We start from the raw sequence: 25746 nt of genomic DNA on the forward strand, positions 1-25746 counted from the left end.
TGGCACACCAAAACCAAACGCCACAAATTTCAGGAAATTGATCATGCTTTTGAAGTAGCTGAAAACTATATTTATATGGAGATTTAAGCAATCACATACAGATCTACTTTTGGTTTCTTTTTTTACAGTTAATGCTACGATGTGCACAGACTAATACTGGCACAGTTAGAATTTTGAGTTCCACAGCAATCCTGTTTTAATGTTTTATGTCTGTATATATGTGTTAGGCAATTTCCTAAAGAGATAAATATACTTCTCTACAGCTACATGTATATCTACAGCTACATGTCGCAAATTGAATCCCTTACTCTACCACGAAAGATTCAGCACTTAACAAGATTGAGTCTGTCGGCCCACTCAACCATGAGATATGCAAGTCTGTGTAACTAGTAACTATTAACCATTTGAGCTTCAAGCTACAATGATGTGGTGACATTGAAGCAAAGGAAAGGGGAAGGGGGAGGGCAACATCTAGTGGCTAATATTTAAGTAGCACCCCCACAAGTGAAGGAACTCCAAATATTATATGACCTTCAGTTAAGAGCTAAAATGATCCGTCAATTAATCTACAACTATTAACTTTAAACAACTTCACCTGATTCCTGGTTGTCTTTTTACATCAAATATAAATCTTTGGGTTTTGAACTGTTGTTTAAAAAGTCACATAAGAGAAAAAAAATATATATTTGCAAACCAACTTCAGTTTAGCGTTAATTAGCTTAGCCTTGTCGACTATGTGACTATATTTTTCTGTCAAAAAGCAAGAACAATAACCCTCATCAACAGTCTGGCCAGTCTTTTATTGTCATCATACTTACAGAACAAAGACAAATAAACACAAATAATACATCATAATAACAATAATTAACATTTTTAATAATAGACATGTTGATCTGTAGTGCACTATAAACCTCCGCACACCTCCATGTTAAAGGCAGTCAAAGGACAAACAATCTGCTGAGTTGAGGAGGCTTTCAGTGGAGTCGAGGGGCCACTTGGTTCAGGAGCCGTGAGCTGAACGGTTCAGTGTTTCCTTTAGAGGCAGCCGAGTTAAAACTGAAGCTTTTCTCTTTAATTCTACTCTGTGAGGCCTCAGGGACATGGATATCACGTTCATTGCTTTAAGTGGTGTCTCATGAGAGTTTATCTCGTGAGGGATCGTACACATATTTAAAGCCTAATGAGGACGGTACGTACTGTGGAGGATGATCTATTAATAGGCTTGTACATATAAAGTTGTACCTAGGACTGAAATCAAGGGGAAAGGGTTTGATTAAATTAGTGGGCTGCATATTTGTTTTCCCACAAGTTCTTTTTTTTCCCAACATACTCTGGTGGTTAATTTAACTCACTACAGAGCTGCTGATTAGATAGTTGAGATGAAGCCATAGAAATAAACTCAGCCTCATGATACATAAAGCAGCCCACATGAGCCGTAGCATGTGAGAAGTGTCTTTATAATATATACTAAACCAGTGGTTTCAAATCTAAGGGGTCCCAAGATAGATCTGAGAGGTCATAAGATGATTTAAAGTGCAAAAAAGGAAAGAAAGAAAAACATGTTTTGTCAAATTTTCTTATTTTTTTCTTACTTTTCCACAATTTTTCTGCTTTGTTCTCGTTAAATACTGCATACTTCTACCTATTGGGGGCTTCTAAAAATCCTTCCAATAAAACAATCAGAGAAAGAAAAACTAGTTTTGTTCAACTGCTGCAGCTTTATCAGTGCTGGCAGGCCTTTTTTGATATATTCAGACTAGCTGTTTCCCTCCGTTGCCAGTCTTTATGCTAAGCTAACCAGCTGCTGGCCCCAGCTACATACTTAGCATACCTATTTTCCGAACACTTAAAGATATAGTATTCAGGATTATCTTAAAAAGCAATGTATAGACTCATACAAAAGTAATACCTCTCAATAATCACTTAGGACCCACGAGATTCAATTCTGCATAGTATACCTTTATGATGTTCTTTTAAGGGCCGATATGGTTGGGAGCCCCTGTGCTAGACTGCTAAGATCTGCTGGAGGAGAAAACCCACTTAAATAAGAAAAATTTCTGTCTTAGAGGTGATGAATGGTGATGATTTTGCTATTAAATTGTGGCTCTCTTATTTTGAATTGACACCCCTCACAATAAAGTGCAACCCAGGTGATAAAAGCTTCATGAAAGAAACAGATTTCATGGTTAAAGTTCACACTTTTATCATGAACTACAGAAAAAACCCCAACGAGTGACGTCCCAACTCAACCCTCCAACAACGACAGACAGGATCAGTGCAATTAACTCGACTTTCTTATTGTTCCAAAACCTACAACATTAGAAAACAAGTGCTGATTAGGCTGGAGCAAACCATTTGTGCATGGCTGCATGTACAGCAGGTAGACATGTGTGCACACACACACTCAAGCACTCTTAATCACACAGCTTCTTCTAGTAACCACACACACACGCACGCACGCACACGCTCACTCACACAAAGCAGCACAAAATGGAGCATTTGTAGTTTCATTTAAAATATCTGCAACACGACTCTAAAACTCTGGAGTCCAGTCCTTCTATAAAGTCATTTCCAATGTAACTCCGCTAGTTCTACCAGTCTAAGTTCATTGGTCCCAGAGGCACATAAGCGTGGCTAAAAGAGCTTAAAACAGGACAGTAAGGACGGGGGGGAGGAAAACGGATTAGTTAAATATCTTCAGTATTTTCAAATCAAAATAAAAACCTCATCATAAAGGGCAGGATTGCTCAAATACAGTATCTGCACTGAAAAGTCAGACAAAAAGTTAAAAAAAAAAAAAAAAAAAAATCTAAACTTTGTACTTGCTATTTGATTTCTTTTTTAAAAACAGATCCTGCCATTTTAGGTCACAAAAACAAACGTCAGCTAAGCCAGTAGCCAAGAAATTTACCAGAGTTGAAGCAGTTGCCAGAAGCTGCAATTGAAGGAAGGAGAACTATCAAACCTGGGTACAACAGTCTGAACAAATACCGTAAAACTTGGTGTATAAGTCGCACTTTTTTTTTCATCTAAAAAGTTGGGTGCGGGTTATAGACCGGTGCGACCTATAGACCAAGGTAAATGCTGACATAGGTAATTTGACCCACAAGATGGCGCTACGTAGTAATTTAAACTGATTCTTTTTTGGGATTTGAGTAAGCATGTATAGTTACAGCCCACACTGTAATAAGGTACTGTAATGCTGTCTTCCTAAAAAAGAAAAAAGTTTAACGTTAATTTAAACTCATTTTTATGGCTCAGATGTTGTTATACCGTAATTTTATTTCCTGAAGAGGTTGTTTGGAAAATTGCAATCTGAACAGTAACCAAAGCTGCTTAAGAGGTTATTGTGTTTTGAATGTGTTTCAAATTAAAAATAAAGGGAAACAGTGTAGGAATAACTTGTATAACGTTTTTATTAACAAATAGTAATATAAAACCTTGTTTCCCTGTTTGAGACCTTAAAAAATAGACTGTGACTTATATGCCAGTGCGACTTATATTCCGAGTTCTACGGTACTTGTTTTCTGATCTACTTTAATCTCAAATATATCGGTTTTACCACAGAGGAACAAAGTGCCGAGATGTTTAGTGAATCTCAGGCCTGTTTCACACATGTAGCAGCGACAGGGCCAGCGTCAAATATCCCTGTACGATTCAGCGTGGATTTGTCACACAACTGCCACTAGGGCTGACCCTCATGCTTCAAAACTTCAATGGCTGTCATGGTAATCGACGTCCAGATCCGTATTTAAATGCTTTGTTTTTTTGTTTTGACTTTTCAACGGTAAACTCGAGGAGGAAACTACAATAAGGTGGCAAGTGTGACTTGCAGAAACACTGCATGGAATAGTCCACCCTCTTTATCACTCTCTCGCCCACACAGCGGGTCGGGTAGTTGAATTATATTACCCCACACCCAACCTACAGGTCACATCACGCCCTGTCGAAGCTTCGAATATTTGCAGGTAACTGTCACGAAAGCATCGAAGCACAAAAAAAGGATTCAGGACAACCCTAACTGCCATGTCTTTTTTTTTTTTTGTCCTGTCACTGGTGTCAGACAAATCCTACATTTTACTAATGCTCTAGGAAATGTGAATAAATAATTATTTTAGGAATTAAATATTGAGGATGAACCCATGTCTAGCTGAAAGAAAAGCGCTGGAATATCCCGTGTTTCCGTAAAAAAATCCTGCATGGGCTGAAAAATTTCTCTAAAAAAAGTTACTCAATATTTGTGGGAAACCAAATTAAAATTCCTGATTCAAAAATTACGCTGAAATAACTATTATTATTTAGAGTAAAGTGCATGTGTGAAAGGGGCTTAGTTCACACTAGATGCATCCAAAAAAATCAACAGTAGCCACATTAACATAACTGCACATCTGGCAATCCACTGAGATCAAAACATCTGTTTTCAGTATCGTCACCCAGGTCTGAGAGGACTGGAACGGAAACAAGAGGTGGTCAGTCACTACAATCATGGTCGCATTGTGCTCTTCTTCTGTCTCAGAGTTTCCTCTGACACCAGCACTAAGGCCCACCTCCCTCGTCCTCTTGTTCCTCCATGTTTTTGCGCGCCATCCTCTCTCTGCGCTCTGCCAGCCTGTGACATCGAGGACAGTCTTTACCTGTCCGGAAGCAGCTGCGATGGTAGCACGCGTGGCACTCTGTAAAGGGGGAAAACATCACAGAAAGTCAGCGATGGAACACTTGAGGCAAATAAATGATCTTAACAAAAGAAGAATGACAGTTCACAGCAGCTTTCATCAGCTAAACCAAACAATGCAGCGGTGTCCACAAACGTTAACCAGCTCAACCAGTTTGCTGACAAAGAGATGTGACGTGTCAACAGAGCAGCCAATCACAATGAGACCTGAGGGAGGCAGGGTGAGGAGCAGAGTATAAAAGACACAGAGGTTAGAGACAGCGCAGCAGAAGGCAGGAGGTATGTGAGATGGCTGATATCCTGGGAAGCAAACACTTCACACCCTAAACCTGCCCAGGCACATCCCGTTCTTCCAAACTAGGCCATAAAACTCTTAAATGTCTTAACTAGTCCGCTCCAACGGACATTTATGACTGCACACACTGTCTAAAATGATTTTTAAACACATGATAAAATGACAGGCAACTCAACTTTAAAAAAAATGGTGTTTATTCATGTTCACATGAAGACGAAGCTTAAATTAAAGCAACTTAAAGAATAAATTATACATTCATTCTGACACTCGTAGTCACCTCATATTAATGAGACACAGGTCCTTCAACAAAAATCTAAATGAAGACAGCATGGCTTAAAAACAGTCACAGATGAGGCAGCCCAACAGGCACTGTTTCCTCTAAACTGGAGAAAGGGTCCAAATTAAATGAAACACTAATTCTAGAGATCTCACAGAGGAAGATGGTCACCGGTTACTATGTTTACATGCACAAAATATTCGGGGGGGGGGCCTCCCTCTTTCATTCCTTGAACAACCTTCGTGAAAAGGTTGGCGTAGCGATTTTTCCGCATATCTAAAAACCTGTTCATATCTAAGTCTTTAATCATGTTTAAGAGTCAACGTATGCATTTCTGCACCAAGTTGGTTTGTGTAAAACGGCTCTATGACAAAGAGCAGAGCTGACCGTAAACAGGCAAGACACATGTATACGCGTGTATGAATGCGCTGTGTACATGTCCAGAGAATGGGTCCTAAAACCTGAATGATATCGGCATATCCCACATGCCTAAATCGGGAAAAGGTAAAGCCGAAAAAAGGCTTAATTCAAAATATCTATACTGAATACGCAGTTAGAATGCCGTCATATTTAGAGTAATAGAAGAATACCAGTGTGCATGTAAACGTGGTAGTGAGATCAGCTAAAGTAGTGTTTGTGTGGGTTGAAAACAGACTCCTCCACTGGCTCAGGGAAACATGTAACAGACCAAAGCAACTGAAATGTAAACGTTTTAAGTGATACATCACTTTAGTTAAATCTACCATCCATGTGGCCGAGACAAAGCAGCACAGCACCCTGAGCCAAGAGTAACTACACCACTGATGACCGAGCTTTACACACCAACACCTCTGGAATCAAAGCCAAAGGGATCCACCACCAACTAGCTGCCAAATATCGACCCTCCACCACTTGTGCAACTGTGCAAACTGTGTCAGAACCAAAGCCAAGAAACACCAACCACCAATGCCGTGCAAAGAACTTGATGCCAAATGAGAACAGTAGGAGAGTAAGTATAAAAGTTTGAAGCAGGAAGGCAGAAATGTAGCAGCAGAGCAGCACAATACATCCAAATATCAGACTTCAGATTAATAATCTTATTAAAAAAAGGCATAGTTTGACATTTTGGAAAGCCATTAAGGAAATATGTAGAGAAATTTGCGGAGAGGAAGATGAGAAGATGTACATCACTCTCATCTCACTCTCATCTCATCTGGCTACTATATATGAAGCTACAGGCAGGAGGAAGTCACCCAGCCAAGAAATAGTGCAGCACACCACTCCCATGTAAGACACATCATTTCTCTACTTTTCTATACTTCAAGGTTTTGTAAGGACTAAACAAATGAGAAATAACATGTTAAGTATTTGAAATCTACAGACGATAAACACTGCTAAAAACATGTGAAACAAGAGTGGACTCTGACAAAATAAAACTGTTGTAAACCTAAAATCCTCTACAGACTTTTACTGGTATGATTAGAAGAGGTGAACTAATCTTTAAGCCGTCAGTTACCTGCTATCAGTCAGACAAATACAAACTACTGTTTCATCCAGCAGGTCTATCAAATATAAAGCTTTCAGCATTTTATAGTATTGTAACTTGTCTCTTAGCTTCATATTGCTCTTACTCCTGTCCTCCACCTCTCTCTGTACTAGAATCTACATCATTTGTCTCAGCATCCTCTCCACTTTCTTTAGTGCTTCCTGTCTCTGTCCCTTCCCTGATCTTCCTGCCTCTTTTTTCTCTCCTGGCCTTGCGAGTTCTGCGACCTCTCCAGTTAGTCCGGGTCACTACAGGTGGCTCCTCTTGGACGTTCTCCTCAGTATCCATCTCTCTTTCTACATCACCCTCCCCACTTCTATCCTCCTCTCCCTTGCTCGTCCCTCTCGAGAAAACTGTCGCCAGCTGATGAGGTTTTAACAACTTTGTAAGTGTAAATTTCTCCGTGTTTCCTTCATCCCACTTGGCCTTTCCTTTCTCCTCTTTTCCCGAAACTTTCTCCGATAATCTTTCTGCAGACTCCTCCTGTTGCACCTCTGATTTCCTTTTATCCTCTGTCTCTCTTTTTGAGGCACCTTTAGTGAGACTTGCTAACCCTGAAATCCTCCACCGTCCTTTCATCTCTTGTCCTGCTTCTTCTAGACTTTCCATGCTGCTGTGTGTTTCACTGCCGCTGCCCCTTCGGTCTCCCTTTGAGATGTTCATCTTTAGTCTGTCTATGTGAAGAACCTTCAATAAGTTGACCATTTCCCTTCTTGCATGACCATGTCCCCTTTCCTGACCCTTTTCCTCCCCATGTTGACCATTTTCATCCTCTTCTCCTTCTACTTCCTTCTCTGAATCTGTTCTTTCTGACATTTCCTGCTCGTCATCATCACCTTTACTCCTGGAGAAAGCTTTCACCAGTTTTCTAGGAGTAAAGGTTTGAAATATTCCTCCTCCTCCCTGTCTCTCTCCTGCTGTGTCACCCCCTTCCTCTGGCACTCCACTCTCCACCTCCTGACCCACATCTGGCTCTAAACCTTCCTCCCCTCCCTCCCCCTCTCTCCTGTCTTTGGAGAGGGCCTTCGCCAGCCTACGGGGATTGGCGATCTTCCAGTCTCTCCAGGAGAGTGGAATGGAGGGGCGGTGGAAGGGGGCTCTCGAGCCACCCAGCAGAGAGGGCTCACCTTCGCAGCGCTGGCACTTGTTCAGCTGGAAGGGGAAGATGATGTCTTTGTCGTTGCCGCAGAACTCGCACACAAAGCCCTTCGCCTGGCACAGCTGAGGGAGACCGAAAAACAGGTGACCAAAAAAAAAAAAAAAAAGACATTTCATTAAAGTAGGAATCTCTGGTCACTCATGTTTAATCACTGCATGAATCGACTGGATAAACTCTCCAGGTTAAAAGGCACGTAATTATCTTACCACACAGCCAGCTACGTGCATGGTACCAAGTTTAAGCAGCTCTTTCATGCGGGGAGCCAGTTCCCCGTTGCGCACAGCACTGAGGTCATTGAGGGAGAAGAGGTGAAGGTCCTCGGTCAGGTGACCTGGCAGGCTGTCGAACTGATCCAGCACCCTGAGGGCAAACACACACTGATGATGTCTGTCTTTGCAGAGAGAATACATTTATTTTAAAACTGTTTTGGAACAAAAATATGCACAAACAAGCATCTTACTCTTTAGCAAAGCGACAGGTCTTGAAGAGATTTTTCATGTGAAACAGCTGCATCCTTAAAACCTAAACAGAAAGGAGACAACGCCATCTTGTTACTGTAACATATCCTGACAGACACACACAGCCAAACAGCTTGATACATGGTGACAGGAACAGCAAGGACAGGTTTGGTTTCAAGTCACAGCATCTATGCTGTTAAAGTGTTTAATATTCAGTGTCCCTGCCAGCTGACTGAGGCAGGCAAGCATCAAATTTCTTTCTGTTTTCTAGTAATTAAGAACTCCTGTGACACCTCTTTAAAAAACAGCTCTGTGCCATTTAATCTCTCTGTGAAAAGGTGTTCATGCATATTCTTGCTCTTTTAACTAGGGATGTTCCTAACAACTAATTTCCCTGACATTTAAACAGAAGTTTACACTTCTGTTTACTAGTCGACGAGCCTTAAAGTAAAAAAACATTAAACAGAAAACAGTCAAAATTGAGCAAAACTTAATCTAATAGGTTGAAAATTGTCCAAAAATTGCATGCATGTTTTTAAGTAGTTCCAACTCTGGCAAAACTTCTTTATTTTAGGCATTATCCACTAACCACATGAACCATTTTCAGAGTGTATTATCAGAGCAACTTAAAAATGTTAATAACATTTTTCATTGGGAATGGGAATAACTAAATTAGCCTAATGACTAATTTCCATCTCACTGCTGCTTCTGTGCTCACCCTGACGGCCTCCAAAGCTTTGATCTTTTTGTACAGGCCACTGTTGATGTCACTGGGGTTGAACAGCGGGTCTCCGGCGATCTTGCTCAGCAGATCCCGGGCAAAGTTGCTGACATAGTATTTGCTGAAGTCCCACTTCCTCAGCACTCTGCCGGGAACAACCGCCTGGGCGTTCTCATGGCAGCACTGGCAGAAGTAACGGCCGAGGTATTCACAGTAACGCAGTCGCTTAATATAATCTGAAGTGTGGACAGACAGCAGAGACAGAAGATGGGTAGAGGTCAGAATATGGAATGATACTGTGTCTGAAAACAAAAAGTAAAAGCACCTCTGCTTAGTATATCTATATATAAGGAAGGGAAATGCCAAAGGAAAACACCAAGTTTTAGGCCAGCTGATCGAAAGGGAAAAAGTCTTATAGTTGCACTTGTGAAATGAAACTGAAAACAAGAACTGAAACTACGAATGTAAATAAATATTTTGTGTTTTGTTACAGTTTGAATAATAGAAATCTGAAATGCCTTGCAAAATTTTTAGGGACAAGTATTTCTGGGTTTTGCTGGTCATACCTGGGTCGATGCGGGTGCCACAGCCAGCGCAGCGGTAGTTCTGTTTAGCCACAACTATCTTCCTCCTAACAGGAGAATAAAACGTGTGAGTAACATCAAGTTCATCAAATACAGAAGCGGTTAGCTGGGTGTGCCCCGCAGGTTAAAACAAATCAACAACAAAATAAAAAAAGAGCAAAATCAAAATAAGAGTGTCAGTGTGGGCAGGTAAAACCTGGTGTGGACTCACTTGGGGGCGGGATGAATGTTGAAGATGATCTGCGGTCGGGGCGGTGCCCACTCCAGGTTGCCCCGGACCCGAATCCTAAGCTTGTAGATGTCTGCGTGTTCACCATCATCAGGCGAGATCGGCATAGAGTCGGGGATGGGCAGCAGCTAGGAGAGAGCAAAGAAGTTCAAAGTTCAGTTTTATTGAGTGAATCCCGGTCACTAGGCAGTGCTGAGTGCCATGTGTGGAGAGCAGCTGTTTTGCTAAATGCTGCACATAAGCCAGACGTCGTACCTTCTGTGGAGCGTCGTGTTCTGGAACCAGCCAGTCGAGCTCCGAGGCTGCAGGAAGCTGCATGCCCTCAAACTGCCTGAGTAAACCCATGGCTACTGACTCAGCTGAGTTAGACTGGAGGAAGGATGGAGAGCTGAAAATGCACAAAGAAGAACAGAACATATTTTCATTTAAATGTATTAAACACGTGTTTTTCAGTTTGCTGCTGATCCACAGAGCTGACATGAAATCCCCACTGTGGCTCAAATTATCATTAACTTATTAGATGAAAGAGCCCAGTGAGGACCTTTTAGTTTTTTAAGCCAATGTACTTTTCTTTTTGTGAGTAATTCAAATAACATCAATTATTAACATGCTTAAAATGAAATTATTATTTATTATTAAAAGGAAGAGAGGAAACAGGAAGTGGCTGTGTTACTTACATGGACTCCGAGCTGAGAAAAGACCTGCCGCTGGAGCTTACGCTGCGCTTAATGTCTGCATCTGGAAGACACAGCAACAGCAAAATAAAAGAGATTTGATCAATCAGCCCTCAACACTGAAATATCCTTAATACTTGTGTAATCTAAACAAAAATTTCAAGATTTGTAGATTTGGAAATACCTGTCACAGGGTTCCTACAGTTTAAGGCAAATCATATTTTAAGACTTTGCGAGACTTTTTAAGGATCGGGGGGAACCCTGTGTCAGATGATGGAATCTGATTTAATGCACAAAATTAGGAGAAATATAAGGAGGCGATCTCTCCTTAAAGATACTGAATTAAACTTTAAAAAAAAAAAAATTTAAAAAAAGAAAATCACATCTCTAATTAAACTCAAGCGTGTTTTGAATGTAGTTTAGCAGGATGCATGCAGGAAAGCCAGAGAGAATCTAAGGCAGAGCATTGCTGCTACATCTTCTTGTTACACCTCACAAACAACATGTAAGCACAGACATTAATCAGTACAGGACTGGCAGAGCAGGAGACCGCTTGTGTGAATTCTTGTGCAACTATAAAACCATCTTTCCATTAGAGGAGCAACATTTTTGTTAGTCATCTGCAGGATTCAACATGTGCTCTGTGTTGTACACATTAACTGTTTAATAAATCTCTGGTTTCATATGTGCTTACATTTAGACTACTGCATAGTGATACTACAGGCAGGCACAGGACACAGGAGGAGGATTTTTTATAAGCAGCACACGGCAAACAGCACATGTGAGTAGACAGGGCATCGTGACTGACTTTATGGTGATTCTGTGTCCTGAGGAGCGAGCGAGGTGCAGCTGATAGTAATATTTCATTACTGACATTAGACAAGAATGCATAAACTACTAAGGGTTTTTTTTACTTTTCGTTAGGGATGTCCTGATCCGATATTCGGATCGGTAGCAGCCGCCGATATTAGCAAAAAACGTGCATCGGCATCGGATCGGAGTGCATGGAAAAATGCCGATCCAAGAACTCCGATCCAGTTTTTCACGGAACCGATCCAGGTTTTCTGGCCAGCCCAGTGCTCCGCGATTCACGCAGTCTATTCCAGTGATCCACTCCAGCACTTACTATCAATCCACCAGGCCAGCAAGCAGATGGCACACACACAGGAGGGAAGGGTAGGAAGAGTAGGGGTCAACTTAGTTAACTGACTATTTGTTTTCTGCTCTGTTTTTTTTGAGAGTGATATTTTTATTTGGTTTACACTCTCACTGTTTAAGTAAAGAGCACTGATGGCATTGTTTTGAGCACAATTAGTGAAACTGGAGTCATGGATGGACTATTGCTTTTTTAAACAGTTGTACAATATTGTGTGCCTGTGCACCAGGCTGGCACTGACACTTGTTAAATGTCAACAATGTCTTGTGGTGTTAATCTTTTTTTTATTTATTAGGGGGCCAAAGCACAAGTGTGTGAAGTCTTGCTGCTATTTTAATTTCAGTGTTAGACATTTTAAAGATTTCTTGTGTTGATTTATTTTCTATTTATTAAGGGGCCAAAGCAGCCAAAGCAAACCAGCTATATTTTTTATTTAATGTTAATGTTCAAGTTCAAAGTTTGTTTATTTAACCCTGTTAACAATAAACAGGTCAGTTTCTCATACCAACTGTTGTGGCTCATTCTAACTAACCTGATTAAGTAGTTGTAATATTGCTTGATGAAACCTTTTCTAACATGACTGACAACAAAATAAGTGAATATGTATAATACGCGATTGGATCGGATCGGTATTGGTATCGGCCAAAACTCAAGGCTGTAATATCGGTATCGGATCGGAAGTGAAAAAGCTGGATCGGGACATCCCTACTTTTCGTAGGATACATACAATGACAGCGCATTTTCTGTTATATTATCATCAATTTGTACTTCCATTCTATCAATACTAAAATGCAACCACACGTATGATTTCAATTTTAGTCCAATTCTTTTGAATTCTGATTAGGTTTAAGTGTTTTGGTTAAACTTGCAGTTAGTTATTTTGGTTAATGGATATGTAATTAAGTTCAAATCAATTGGGGTTATTAGGCTACTTAGAGGCATTCAATGTTCATTTCACTAAGTTAAACAGCCTATAAACATAAAATGTGTCACTTAAAGAGACCGTTCACTCCAAAATCAAAAATACAGATTTTTTTTTTCTATTACCTGTGGAGCTATTTCTCAGTCTATATTGTCTTGGTGTGAGTTGGTGAGTGCCGGAGATATCTGCAGTAGAGATGACTGTCTTCTCCCAAATATAATGGAACTAGATGGCACTCGGCTTGTGGTGCCCAAAGCATCAAAAATACATTTGGAAAAACTCGAGTTAATCCACAGACCTTGTTGCGAGCAGTTTCACATAGGAACTGCTTTCCTTCCGAAGAACTACACCCACAGAAGGAAGCGTGCATCTACTCATGGACAAGAGGCTCGTGCTGGTAACAGAGCAAGATGTTAACATAATGACATCCTCCTTGGCTGAGCTGTAACATTAGTTAGCTCTGTGTTGCTAGGTGAGCTAGCAATAGATGCATGTTTCCTTCTGCACAGTGATACGGTTGGCAGATGTAGTTTGGTAGAACGAAAACTGTTCCCACATCAACCTGCTCACAACAAGGTCAGCGGATTATCTTGAGAAACTGAGTCAAGATTTCTGAAGAGAGACATTGCTGTTGTGTTTATCAAATGTATTTTTTTGGTGCTTTGAGCACCACAAGCTGAGTGCCATCTAGTTCTGTTATGTTGGAGAGAAGGCAGACATCTCTCCGCCTCTCTACTCACACCAAAACAATCCAGATAGATAAAAAGCACTATGGGTAAGAGAAAAATATATATTTTTGATTCTGGGGTGAACTACCCCTTTAATGCAAACCAAGAAAAACTTTTTACAGCCCAAATCCAAAGCAATATCTAGTCTTTTACTTCACCAAACTGTGATATTCTTTTGATCTATTATCCAACTACAATTAGGTGTAGTCAGTCTCTGACTGAACAGCCCAGTGTGTCTCCATGATAAAATCATCACTTTGCCGGTGCTAAAATTTGCTGTATGCCATAACAATTAATAATGGGTTCACTTCAAACTTACAAAAGGGAAAAACAAAGTGGAAGAATGTGACAGCAATCACAACTCATTCTCACTGGAGTCACATTGAAGATAATGAATAATGGAGTGGATGAATAGATGGTTAAGTAGGTGTATCATCTCTGTAGTTAGAGTCGCCACTTGTTAACTCGCTCGTCTCCTCCCATGAGCCTCCCTAAACTCTGACAGGTACAGGCACATTTATCCGCCAAAACCCTGGAGCACTGAACAACAAGCACCGACACAAACAGCCAAGCGCACTATCCAACTGAGGCGAGAAGGCAGCTGGCTCAACTCCAAACTGAAAGCTTGCAGTACGCCCCGCCTTGCTTAGAAAAGTTTTTTTGTAGGATACTGGAGAGCCAAAGAAAAATAATCTTTTTCATCTGAGTAACATGGCCAGTGAAGAACAAAAACAGAGAGGGTAAAAACTTCTTATTAATAGATGTTTGCCTGCCAGGTACAGATTAAAATAGTCACAAATTTAAGTAGTTGTCAAGTGCAAGTGCACACAGTCATGGAGTACTGAAAGTGAAAGCTGACAGTCCATGGATTTACTAAAACACAATAATGAATATTAATCTTAAAACAAAGTGAGCGTCATTATACTGGTACAGATAAGGCAGAAACTCTCAGTTTGGAGTGGAGCTATCAGCTTCCTCTCAAAGGAGCCGTGCTACAGTAAACTGTCTGTACTTTAGCTATGGAGCCTCGCCCACCACCCATCCAGCCTGCAGATACCTGAGAAGAGGGAGGCGAGTGACAGGGAGAGGCCGTTCTGAGACACCGCCAGCAGGGACTGACCCTCACAGCCATCTGAGAGACAGAAACTAACACTCAGCACAACCGTCACCACAAGCACAAACATTTTTTGTAACACTCCACATAGCTGTATGTCAGTGTCACAGGCAAACATACAGTATACTGCACTGACACAGTATGTGTGGAGGTCATGCAGTTATACAGCTGCAAGATACAACAAACTTTGTGTGCTGAAACCGCAGTACTGAGACGTGCAGTTATACATAAACAATACATAAGAACATGCAATTAAGAAAATCCCACGACTCATGTTAACAGTATCAAAGCAATACATGTTCTGACATTTCTTTATGTTAGTGATTAGTCTCTTGTGGTTACCATTTGTCACACAAAACAGCAATTCATCATTTAATTCAGAGTGTCAAATTAACTTGGTGAACACTGCCTGGAATATACCAGAAGCTTTCCTACATCAAACATACGTTATCAAATTATCATGACTCTGTAAATCCGAGCTATGCCGACTCACATGACTGTAACTCAATAGTAACGCAAATAAAAACATTTTACAGTCTGTCATTCTGTGACTTTTGCACTTAGATATCCATGTTTATGGTCGATGGTAAAACGTGACATGCTTGGTGAGCAACATGAAGCAAGTGCGGTGATTAGGTTATGAATTATGACTGGTGCAGAAACAAACTCACTCACACAGACAAAGGATGAATTCTTTAGAGGCTTCCTACATATTTTAAATTTTAAAATGATCAATACTTGCTCCATTGGAGATATGAATATTTATCAGAGTTCAAATTTTTGACCATTTACAGCAGCTGAAAGGTAAAATTGTTAACTGCATTTTGTCACTCTGTAACTGTAGCTTCATCATCAAGTTAAAAGCTGCTAACTGAAGTGACACAAAATCTGCCGTCATATGCCTGAATTGAAGACATGTGGTCACACTGATGAGCAACTGTGCCATTAAAAAAATTTAGACTGTTCATTTTTCCCTCATTCCCTCTCTCTACCTCGTAGTTCACACTCCTCCACCTCCTCAGCAGAGCCGGAATCTGACAGGCCCTGGCAGGAGTCCTGAGAGCTCCTCCTGGAGCCACCACTGTCAGTGGAGTGGAAAACTGCAGGGGAGGAAGGAGACGAGAGGCAAAACAAAAAATGTGAGAGAAATAAGGGGACAGAAATCAACAACAGCAAATAACACTGTGGTGCAGTGAGTCTTAACTACTGAACAAGACTCAAGCTGTTAAAATATATATCAATATGTCCAAGCAATTATGAGCTGTCAAGCTGTCAGGTTAATTAGTACGCTCTTGTGAGAACATCACTGATCCCGGGATGTTCCAGATAAAGAAAATATATATAAATATTTTACCAATTTATTTATTTTATGGAGAGTCTGAACTAAATGGGCCTTACAATACATTAAAGGGCAAAGCTAACGGCAGAGGTGTGCCAAACTGAAATCAAAGCAAACCTGGCACCATTAAGTCCTAGTTGGAAAAGTGGTTTTAAACTATGATTGCAGCTGATAGAAACGTCCTTATTGAAATACACACATGGTCAATAAATACTTTAAGTATTCCTTTCAATAAATTTAAGGAAGTAGCTCTTACAAACTAGTATATTTGTGGAAGTTACTGTTTTCAACTTATGGCTATTAACCCCACTACTGAAGTTGCCTTACTGTGCTGGGAGTTTGCGCAGGGCGGCAGGCGGCTGCGTCGGATCTGCTGCCTTCTGAGGCGGATCTTCTGTTTGAGCTGCTGGATCTCACAATCACTGTCCCCCTCCTCCTCGCCCTCCTCCTCCTGACGGCGCAGGTTGTACTTCATCAGCTCGATGGCAGCAATGAGAGACTCTGAAATGCTGAAATGAGCGTTCTCCTACAGAGCACACAGAGAAAATTATGAATCAATCAGAGGAAGAGACTAATTCTATTATTTGAGTCATGCAACATCATCAGTTCTACATTGCACTATTTATAAACCTTAATTTATCACAGCTTTCGCACAATTTTAGCACTGAGTTCTTGCATTTGTAAAGAACTGCATCACTTTGTATGAAAAGTGTATACAGTCAGAGTTTGACAAAATCAGTGGCTCATCAAGTCTTCACCAGCACGTCAGATTTAGTCATGAGTTAAAATGTACCAAGCTCTGACCTTCTCAAGGTCAGCACAGCTGCCAAAGTCCTGCTCTGACAGGTAGCTGATGAGGCTCTGACCCTCTGACGGCTTCCTGAACATCCCATCTGGAACACTGCTGTACTGGGACCCATCTGACACACACACAAAAAATACATGACACAAATATACACAACAGACACTTCGGATAAATTGTATTTTCTGCACTTCTGTAGGATTTTTAATTTCATCTGTTTTAATTTTCGAAATACATTTTTGGTTTTAAATGTCCCAAAAACGGGGCGTCGGTGGCTTAGTGGATAGAGCAGGCGCCCCATATACAAGGCTGTTGCCGCAGCGGCCCGAGATCGAGTCCAGCCTGTGGCCCTTTGCTGCATGTCATCCCCCCTCTCTCTCTCCTCCTTTCACACTTGGCTGTCCTATTAATTAAAGGCAAAATGCCCCCAAAAAAACATATCTTTAAATGTCCCAAAAACGCCTGATAAAAAAACAGAATAAAATTAAATAAGTCTGCCAGGAGCCGACTGCGTGCTATCAGGATCTCTTACTATCTAAACCATAAAATCTCCATAAGACATACACACACCTGACAACCTTTCTATGAACTTCCAGCTCAGGTCCAGAGTGTAACGATTATAGATCAGCTGACTCACTCACTACATTCACATTCAGGAAGTGAAACCTAGTTTGTCTTCAACATTTCATGTCAGCTTTCCTGTCCCACTTCGTCCCATGGTTAAGTTTGCCATGGACTTTCTCCAAATCCTTCTGAAACATCTGACTCATTTTAAGTGCAACAGTAGTTACAATATAACTGTAGAAGTGTCGCAAACAGAAAACTCACGAGACTCCATGTAGAGGGAACTCGGAGTGCTGGCATCCTTGCGCTGAGGTGAGAAAGGGCTGTAGTCCTTCATGCAGCAGTCGTCCTCTGCCGATTCTGAGACACAAATAATCCATATTAAGGGTCTTTTATCACCTAAATGCTAAAGTCACTAAAACAAACGCTGAATTCTTTTAAGGAAATTGATGAGGAACATGCATCATCATTCATACACAAAGTATGTTAAAAGCTGGTTTGATTTTATCATCGTTTTTCTGTCAAACAATCAATAAAATCCATGGAAATGGTTCGTTTTATTGCATGCACAAAAAAAAAACATGAATGCTGACCTTTGTCAGTATAATGACATGAATTAGGGATGTAGATAATCAGAAAATAAATCACACAGAGATGACAGATTTCTGTTTATAAGCTGGGGGAAAAGAGTGATCCAATTCTTTCTTTTACTTGAGGAAATATGCTTAAATTATAATATTCAGTTGTGCAGTATGTACAGGAATACACTTGCTTTGCTTCATCTTCAACCTCTGCGCACTTCTTAGTATTAGGTAAAATTCTAAACGTTAATGCCAGCACTCCTATCAGGACGTCACTATGATAACTGCAATTAAACACACAGTTTATACATTACTTCCATTATACTTTCAACAAAACACTGTAAAAAAAAAAAATGTGTTCATGAACAAAACAAACACACAGTAATGGGTCATTCATGGCTTCATCACATCAATACGACTCGAGTAACACAAACCAAAAATACATCGAAGACCAAAAGCACAGATTATGAGCTGAAGGAAAGACTTAAAATGAGAGGGATGGAACGATTCATCAGCATGCAGAGGGAAAAAGGAAAGAGGGGTGGGAGAGGTCAAGTGATGGAGCACAGTGGAACTGCACTGCCAACCTGCTACCGGATCTTCTATTATTATGGTGATTTTTCGGTGGCCCCCTCCTTCGCAAGAACAATAAAAGGAGAAAGATAGAGCAGAAGGAGAGAAAATTACCTCAAGCCAAGACGGTGAAACAGAGCGCAGCCAAGAGAATAGAGATGTTAATTTGGAGAAGAAGAAAAAAACTTCAGACAGGAAGAGTACACCTTCCGAGAAAGAGTGTGGCCTCACCACATCTTGCAGAGCTACAAATATATACAGACACTATCACATCTGAATCTCATCTTCATTCTATGCAAATATGCAAAAAATAGGTTGTTAATCAGGTATGTTTCCATATGGGGGCAACAAAACTTATTTTTTGAATTTTCCATTTAATTTCAACCTCTCTAATTCAATACAACATAACCTACATACAAATGGGGGATAGCCCAGCTTATTGTCATTTGAGTAACTTCAAAGTTTACTCACCATTCCTGAGTTTTTGATTGACCCCTGTGTCAGACAACGAGCGGGTGTGGCCCCTGGACCCTCGACCCGGCCCCTTCTGGCCCTCTGAGAAAGATGAACGTCTGGGTGGGGGCGGGGCTAGGGAACCCCGTTGCAGAGATTGGTCCTGAGTGACGCCCTGCTCACTGCTGTGGGTAGAACTGCGGGAGTCACGGCGGGTGCGTTGCCCCAGGTTACCGATAGCGAGGTATTCAGGACCATCGTCGTACTCGCCGTCGCCAGAGTCCCCGGCCTCAGGCTGAAGGGAGGTGGACGAGGGGGACTCTGTGAGGGAAATACAAGGGACCGAGGCAGAGCCGGGAGGGGGAGTCACACCCCGCTCGCTCTCCCCCGGCCGGGACACACAAACCCAGGGAGCTCCCAGGCTGCTAGCTGGAGAGATAGTGTCTGCAACAGAATAGGGGAGATGGATTGAGACACAAGGTCACAGGCCTGCTTCTCTGTTTTTGCTGATGTGGATGTCAGCTTTCAGACTGTCTTAAATCCAAAAATATAACAATAATATTAAAACACACATTGACAAACAACTCCAAAATGGTTTAATCCATTTTAGTGAGCACAGCCAGTTCGGGACACTGAGTTTTGGAGGCTGTGTCAACACATTCTTCAATATCTGATCTTGTCCACAAACAATCAGGCCTCTGTATAGCCAAGTCAGTCAGTCTATTCACATACAAACTGTAGTGCATTCACAGTGCCATCCCTTAACCCCACCCCCTCATCCCTGTATGTACTGATTACAGAATAGTGACCATTTTCCGTCAGTGTACAACTACCAAAAATCTTCTCCTAAATAAAGACAAATACAAGAAGCCTGTTCCAAGACGACACTGTTTTCTGAGATCTAAAATCACTTTATGGAATAACCTTGCTAAATTTCTGTTCCTAAAATCAACCACAGATCCAGATGAGGCACTCAATACACATCTTTAAGCATGCAGCCAAATCAGAGCAAACGACACATTAAACACTTGTAAAACTCCACAAACCCCTTTAAAAACTACTTTTTCCTCACTTGTGCTGTTGTTATTCTGAGATCTGACTCCCGAATTGTTCCCAGAGTTGTGGCTGGTGGCGACTGCTTCTCGGAGGGAGCAGTTCGAGGTGGTGAGTCTGCGATTTAGAAACTCTCCTCTGGGAGCTAAGTCAGCGTTCCGCCAAACCCCACCAGCCCCTGGCAACACACACAGGCTCTGGCTCTTCAATAGGCCCAGACATGGTGGGCCCTTCAGAGGGGACAGCTGGGGAGAGGAAGAGATAAAAAGATTTTAAGGCCTTGTCTCAAAAATATCTCAAAATTTTTCCTTTGTTTTAAAGTCACCCTTAGTTTTGACTGACCCTATAAACAGGACACTACGATAGGTGGAGTAAAATACCACCGCTCATCAAAAGCCCCTTTTACACTGCCTCTTCGAGACAGCAACATCATGCTGTTACACCGCCTTGCCGTTCTGTATAAAAGGTACAATTGCAAAATGGGTCGAAAGCGTTCTCTTGCCTTTAAGCCGGCATCAGAGGTAGCAGGGTTCGACAGTGCGAGCGTTTCACTCGCATTTGCGACTAAAAATAGGTGTGCGAACTGTAAAAAATATTTAGGGCCACATGTGCGCATAAAAAAAAAAAAAAAAAAAATCAGCCAAAGCAGCCTATATTTTTGTCAATAAAAAAAATATGATACTCTAACCACAAATGTTGGAGGAACTCTAGCCGCCTTCCCTCTTCCCTCTTCCCCGTGTGACACGGTTATGGGCAGTTTTCCAAGCCACTGACGGCACAATGCACTCTTGCGCCACGGTAGCACATACACAATGAATGGGTTCGTCAGCAGAGGTCTGCGCTTTGCGCGCTCTGTGTGAAAAGGGCTTAAGTCCCACTGTCAGCAGCGTGGAAATAAGTCAAAGAGTGAAGGAGATGGACCGGGTTAAGCGGCGGATCTCCGGGGAAGCCTGCTCCGTTCTCCCCGTAGTTCAAATAATTTCAACTCTGAGCGCAGCACTCGGGCGGAAAATCAGAGTGGTGAGCAACGCCAAGGGTAGCAGTGCCGCTTTGTCAGGCGTTGCTGCCCTCCCCATAGACAAACAATGGGACAGCCAGCGCAAAGCGGTTTTACAGCTGATCAGAGGCCTTTAGGGACCGTTCGCCACGGTACTGCTGCTGGACAGGGTGGAAAGAAAGCCCTTTTCAGACAGAGCACGCAAAGCACAGACCTCCGCTGATGAACCCATTCATTGTGTATGTGCTACCTTGGCGCAAGTGCGCACCGCTCTCCCGCCGAGCTGAGCGGCGCGCGAGAGGGCCCATGTCGCAGTGTCTGCGCACTGTGACGACACCTTGGCGACGTGCGTCCAATAGCAGAGAAGAGCCTGAAGTAGACCCGAAAGCGGTCACCATGGAGCTGTAGCTCCTGAACGAGCCTGTACTCCCCCAAATCCTGTCCTCTGCGCCCTACCCCACGGTGGGCGCCGCGAAAGCTCTGTGTGAAAGAGGCTTAAGTCCTGCAGAGTTTCAGAGGACCTGGAGAATGTTTTAGGATAGTAATAACATTATATAACATAATCATATTGCAAAGATAATATATATAAGATAATAACATTAAAGACAAAATTAAATTGCAATACTTTTTCAAAACTTGATGATTTTACCTTTCTGTACATTTTGTGTAAAAAGGGCTTAAGACTGATAATGAGGATGTGTAACATCGTGTCATGAAACCAAAGAAAAAAAACACATACTGAACAAAAGGTTAACAACAAATTGATGATAGATGAGACATAAACACAGCAAGTAATCTCACAAGACCCACCCCGACAGTGTCTACTTGGGCCAGCAGTTTGGGGTTATTCTGCTCCACAGCTTCCAGACACTGGAACATGGCAGTCACATGGGGCTCACTCAGCAGAAAGGCATCATCTGAAAGGCAGGGACAGACAGACAGACGGAGAGAAGGAGAAACAAAGAGGGAGACAAAGAGATAATAATGAGAGATAATTAATTAGTGGGACATAAGTAAAGACACAAAGAGAAGAGTAAAAGAGAAGAAAGAAGTCATACAAAAGGACAGGAAAACATTACAAGGGAATTAGGGGAAAAGAAAAACTCATTTTAGCTGCTTCTTACTTTAGTTTACACTTAACACCAAAGTCTTTTAAGTTAAACTGGACCGAAAACACGACAGATAATCTGTTCGTCTGCCTCCTCCTTGTACTCCTAACAGCATTTGCAAGAATCCACCACGCCCAAATGAAATAACCGTTCAGAGCCAAAGAATCTCTACTGCAACTGTCAATCACTGCTTGTGCACAGACCCCCTCCCGTGTATGCTCTCACTCAGTAAAGCATAATATCCTCAGCACACAGATTTAGGAGGAGCTCTGCAAACACAATTGCTGGGGGGGGGGGGACCACCAGTGATGAAAAATTGCCCAACCCTTCTTCACCAAAACACCGTACACAGCAAAAACAACAGAAGAAGTTCAGAACAAGCTTTTTGTCATGTATGTTTTGCCAAGTATGTTGTTGTTGGCAGTGCAGCATGTGAACGAGCAGTGATTGACACTGCATAAGAGACTTCTCCAGGCTCTGACTGGTTGGAGGAGCCAAAGGAACATGACTTTTTAACAAATGTCATACATTACTGTCAAGATGTGGTGACAGTTTCTGAACATATGACAACATTTTTTTTCATAGAAGTTACCTTGTGTAGCTTTAATGTGACACTCACCATTATAGTATTTACGTGTATGCCCCAAATGCCGGAGCAGAGGTCGGAGCTGAGCGGACAACATGTGAACCTGTAAGCTGTGAAGCAGCCAGCGCTCAGCTTTGTAGCTCTCACCGCCACTATGCATCCCGCTGGTCAGTACCGGCTCCAGGTGGCTGAACTGTGGATGGAAAGAGAGAGAGACTGTGAGAAAGAAAGGAGGAAATGTTTTTGGTCCATGTTGTTCAGTATCATAAGCTCTTTACCAAATCTTATTCTGTTTCCTCCAAACATACTGTTGTTTGTGTGCAGCCCAATAAAGTCTACCAGTCTGTATGATACTCGATCTATTCCTAAAAAAAGCTACGGGGGAGTGGTGAAGAGACAGGTCTGACACGGTTGGCTTGACAGTCTACACACTGTGTGAAAAATGAGTGGAATGAAGAGTGAGAAAAACACATCTGCCAAAAAAACAAACAAAAAAAAACAAAACTAAGAGATGGGAGACAAGATATCACCAACCAATCGTGACATGAGAATTTAATCATGGCAGAGTGTACTTTTAGCCCTGCTGTTAGGGAATCAGGGTGTAGACTCCAACTACTGCACGTACTTTTACTGTTGCACTGGACTGGGGTTAAACGTGACTGTTCTCCACAAATTACCACAACACAAACAGGTAGGACAACAGGTAATCCAGGAAGTGCAGTGAATCTGCCCAAGGCCTCTGACAGTGTAAACAGGGTCAGGTATTTATCGTGCATGTAACTAAAAACTTGACAGAAGAATGAGCCATTGTTCTCTTCCAAAAGGCAGATCAGCTCTCAAATTCACCACCTATTTTTACTGGCAAACAAGCCAAGTCAAACACAGTTTGCTGCCACAGTGGCTAGCGGGGCACACAAACAAATGTGGGAATACCACGATATAAAATCAGTAAATGGATAATACACATTGCTATCATCACTCTTTTATAGCGTATAAATCACCAATTTATTCTCTTCTTAAAGTGATAACAGTGAATAAAATGCGGTTGCACACGATTTGTGGAGTGTGAATATGAATTAAAGAACTGAAACATTATCAGCAGCCCCCTCATGCTGTAAATGTGGAACACAAAAAGTTCTCAAAATTTCCAACACTGTTTTAAGCTCCTGAAACAAAACCAAGAAACAAGATGACGTGTGATAAGGAGATAAATAAAACCACAGTGCCAAAAAAAACTCTATCAACTCATCACAGTCAGCTTTGTAAGTTTCGTCAGTGATTTCTTTTTCTTTTATGTTCAAGCATGACACTAGTGATCCTACAATACTGAATATACAGTTTTAAATGCGTTTGCAGATTTCACTCTCCTCCTCAAGATTGTTGTATTATCAGTAAAGCCCTAATTGTTGATAAAGATTGCTTGACGGTGACTTTTATTTCTTCAGTTAGCAGGAACCTGTTTAAGCTTATGGGTAGTGCCATATTTTTGACACAATCATATTACCAAATTTCTGGAAACATAATGAAAACTGCACTGCAAAGTAGAGTCTGCCATGTGAAAGCTCGAGAGAAGATGACCATACACTGTTAAAACAGCTCACAATGAAAATCTGCATAAGAAAAAAACGTAACCTCGAGCAAGGTAGTGCTGTTTAGAAACGTATTTGCATTAACTTGCCTCTTGTGACAAATTCAAGAGCTTTGTACGCTGACTGAACTTGGAAATATTTACACAACACCATCCATGTGGCTGCCAATGATCCTACCTGTTCAACGTGCGAGGCGAGGTGGGGGCTGATGTAGCGAACACACCACACAAAAGGCCAGTAGTCTCTCTGCTTGTAGTACACCTGCGACACAAAACAAGCATGACCTAGTTACAGAAAGTACATGAATTCATTAAGCTATTACAGAGTGACACATTTCCCGTTGGTATTTAAGGAAGTGAACTGATAATGATGGGTTATACCTGTCTAATACTTGCCAGAATGATGGTTTGGAATTTTCTTACCAAAGTGAAAAAGCAACACATCACATGGTCATGTATTCTTTTTTTATGGTCTTTGTTTTTTTTATTGGACTTTACAGTGCCCCTGCCAGTATTTGGTTCCCTATGTACAGAGCATTATGCACATGTGCATCATCATAAAAGTTACTGTATAACTCTGGTTTATCAGTGAAGTGCACCAACTACACTGCAGACTGGATTCTCTACTCACAGTGACAAACAGAGTGACGAGGCACCTGACTCATATGAACAGTCCAATGTGGGCTGAAGGCGCATCAGCAGGTTTGTATTATGGTGTTTGACATGTCTGCATCATCACTGCACTGTGTTTTTATAAAATACGACAATGTGATCACAACTCATGTTGCGTTCAGGCACAGTCTCACTCCCTCTTCATGTCCTTGTACTCGTACAACTGAGGTTACATCCAGTAACTACTACTACTAACTGCATAACATTACCACCAGTCTGTTGTGCAAACTTAGATTAAGAGATTGTGATGTTCATTAAAACTTTAGTAATATCTGCCATTGTTACATTTGACACACAGCTCCAAGTGCTCTTGCTCCAGTCTCAGTTTTTGCTTTCTGTGCACGACAGCCTTCAGTGCTGTTAGGCTATTAATCATGACGTGTAACCAATAGCACTTTGGGTGGGACATTGAGAGAGGCTACAGAGTGGGGATAGGAGACAGAAGGGCTGCATCAGGTAGTGTATTTTTCCATTGATTTACTGTAGCAGCAAAAGAAAAAACAAAATGTGGTGATTACCTTGTCACAGGAGGAGCATCACATGACTGTGGTACTGCACTTATGCAGTTATAGTCACAACGACAGTAGAGCATGTGATAAAACCTATTGCGACCATTCCTGACAACCTGCGGGTAAGTGAATAACTTACTCTCTGATGACGGGAACATTTACTGGAAATGTAACTTCAGTTTTAATTACTGCTGTATCGAGGTTGTCAGCGTCATTTGTCTTAGCATCTGCGGCTGCAATCAGATTCCCACCAAAGCATCATGTGACATCACAGGTGTAACATGTGTAATCTGGAAATACTGAGCCGACTGATACTGCAGTTTGTTGTCAGATGGTGTGGTATTATGGGGTTATGGGACACACCTAGAATCACTTACTTCTCCATGTTCAAACACAGGACATTTTT

At 41.6% G+C, this 25746-nt stretch overlaps 1 protein-coding gene across 2 annotated transcripts in view; it reads right to left on the minus strand.

The window, feature by feature from the left end:
* Positions 1 to 787: 787 nt before the first annotated feature.
* Positions 788 to 25746, minus strand: part of rubcn (rubicon autophagy regulator) — a 28099-nt gene continuing 3140 nt past the window's right edge. Inside the window, exons 3-21 of one of the 2 annotated variants that reach the window (XM_049587557.1) lie at positions 24338 to 24421; positions 22605 to 22764; positions 21687 to 21793; positions 19899 to 20124; positions 18845 to 19270; positions 17484 to 17579; positions 16658 to 16773; positions 16181 to 16379; positions 15507 to 15614; positions 14458 to 14532; positions 10598 to 10658; positions 10176 to 10308; positions 9903 to 10048; positions 9674 to 9738; positions 9105 to 9343; positions 8389 to 8450; positions 8135 to 8288; positions 7897 to 7990; positions 788 to 4673 (exon numbers count right to left, since the gene is read on the minus strand). In XM_049587557.1, the coding sequence (XP_049443514.1) occupies positions 4537 to 4673; positions 7897 to 7990; positions 8135 to 8288; positions 8389 to 8450; positions 9105 to 9343; positions 9674 to 9738; positions 9903 to 10048; positions 10176 to 10308; positions 10598 to 10658; positions 14458 to 14532; positions 15507 to 15614; positions 16181 to 16379; positions 16658 to 16773; positions 17484 to 17579; positions 18845 to 19270; positions 19899 to 20124; positions 21687 to 21793; positions 22605 to 22764; positions 24338 to 24421 (2688 nt within the window). In that variant the 3' untranslated portion in view covers positions 788 to 4536. The remainder of the gene's footprint in view (positions 4674 to 7896; positions 7991 to 8134; positions 8289 to 8388; positions 8451 to 9104; positions 9344 to 9673; positions 9739 to 9902; positions 10049 to 10175; positions 10309 to 10597; positions 10659 to 14457; positions 14533 to 15506; positions 15615 to 16180; positions 16380 to 16657; positions 16774 to 17483; positions 17580 to 18844; positions 19271 to 19898; positions 20125 to 21686; positions 21794 to 22604; positions 22765 to 24337; positions 24422 to 25746) is intronic. The other variant, XM_049587558.1, reaches the window with a different exon arrangement.

Source organism: Epinephelus fuscoguttatus, linkage group LG10, assembly GCF_011397635.1.
Source record: "Epinephelus fuscoguttatus linkage group LG10, E.fuscoguttatus.final_Chr_v1".
In the NCBI taxonomy this organism is placed as follows: Eukaryota; Metazoa; Chordata; class Actinopteri; order Perciformes; family Serranidae; genus Epinephelus; species Epinephelus fuscoguttatus.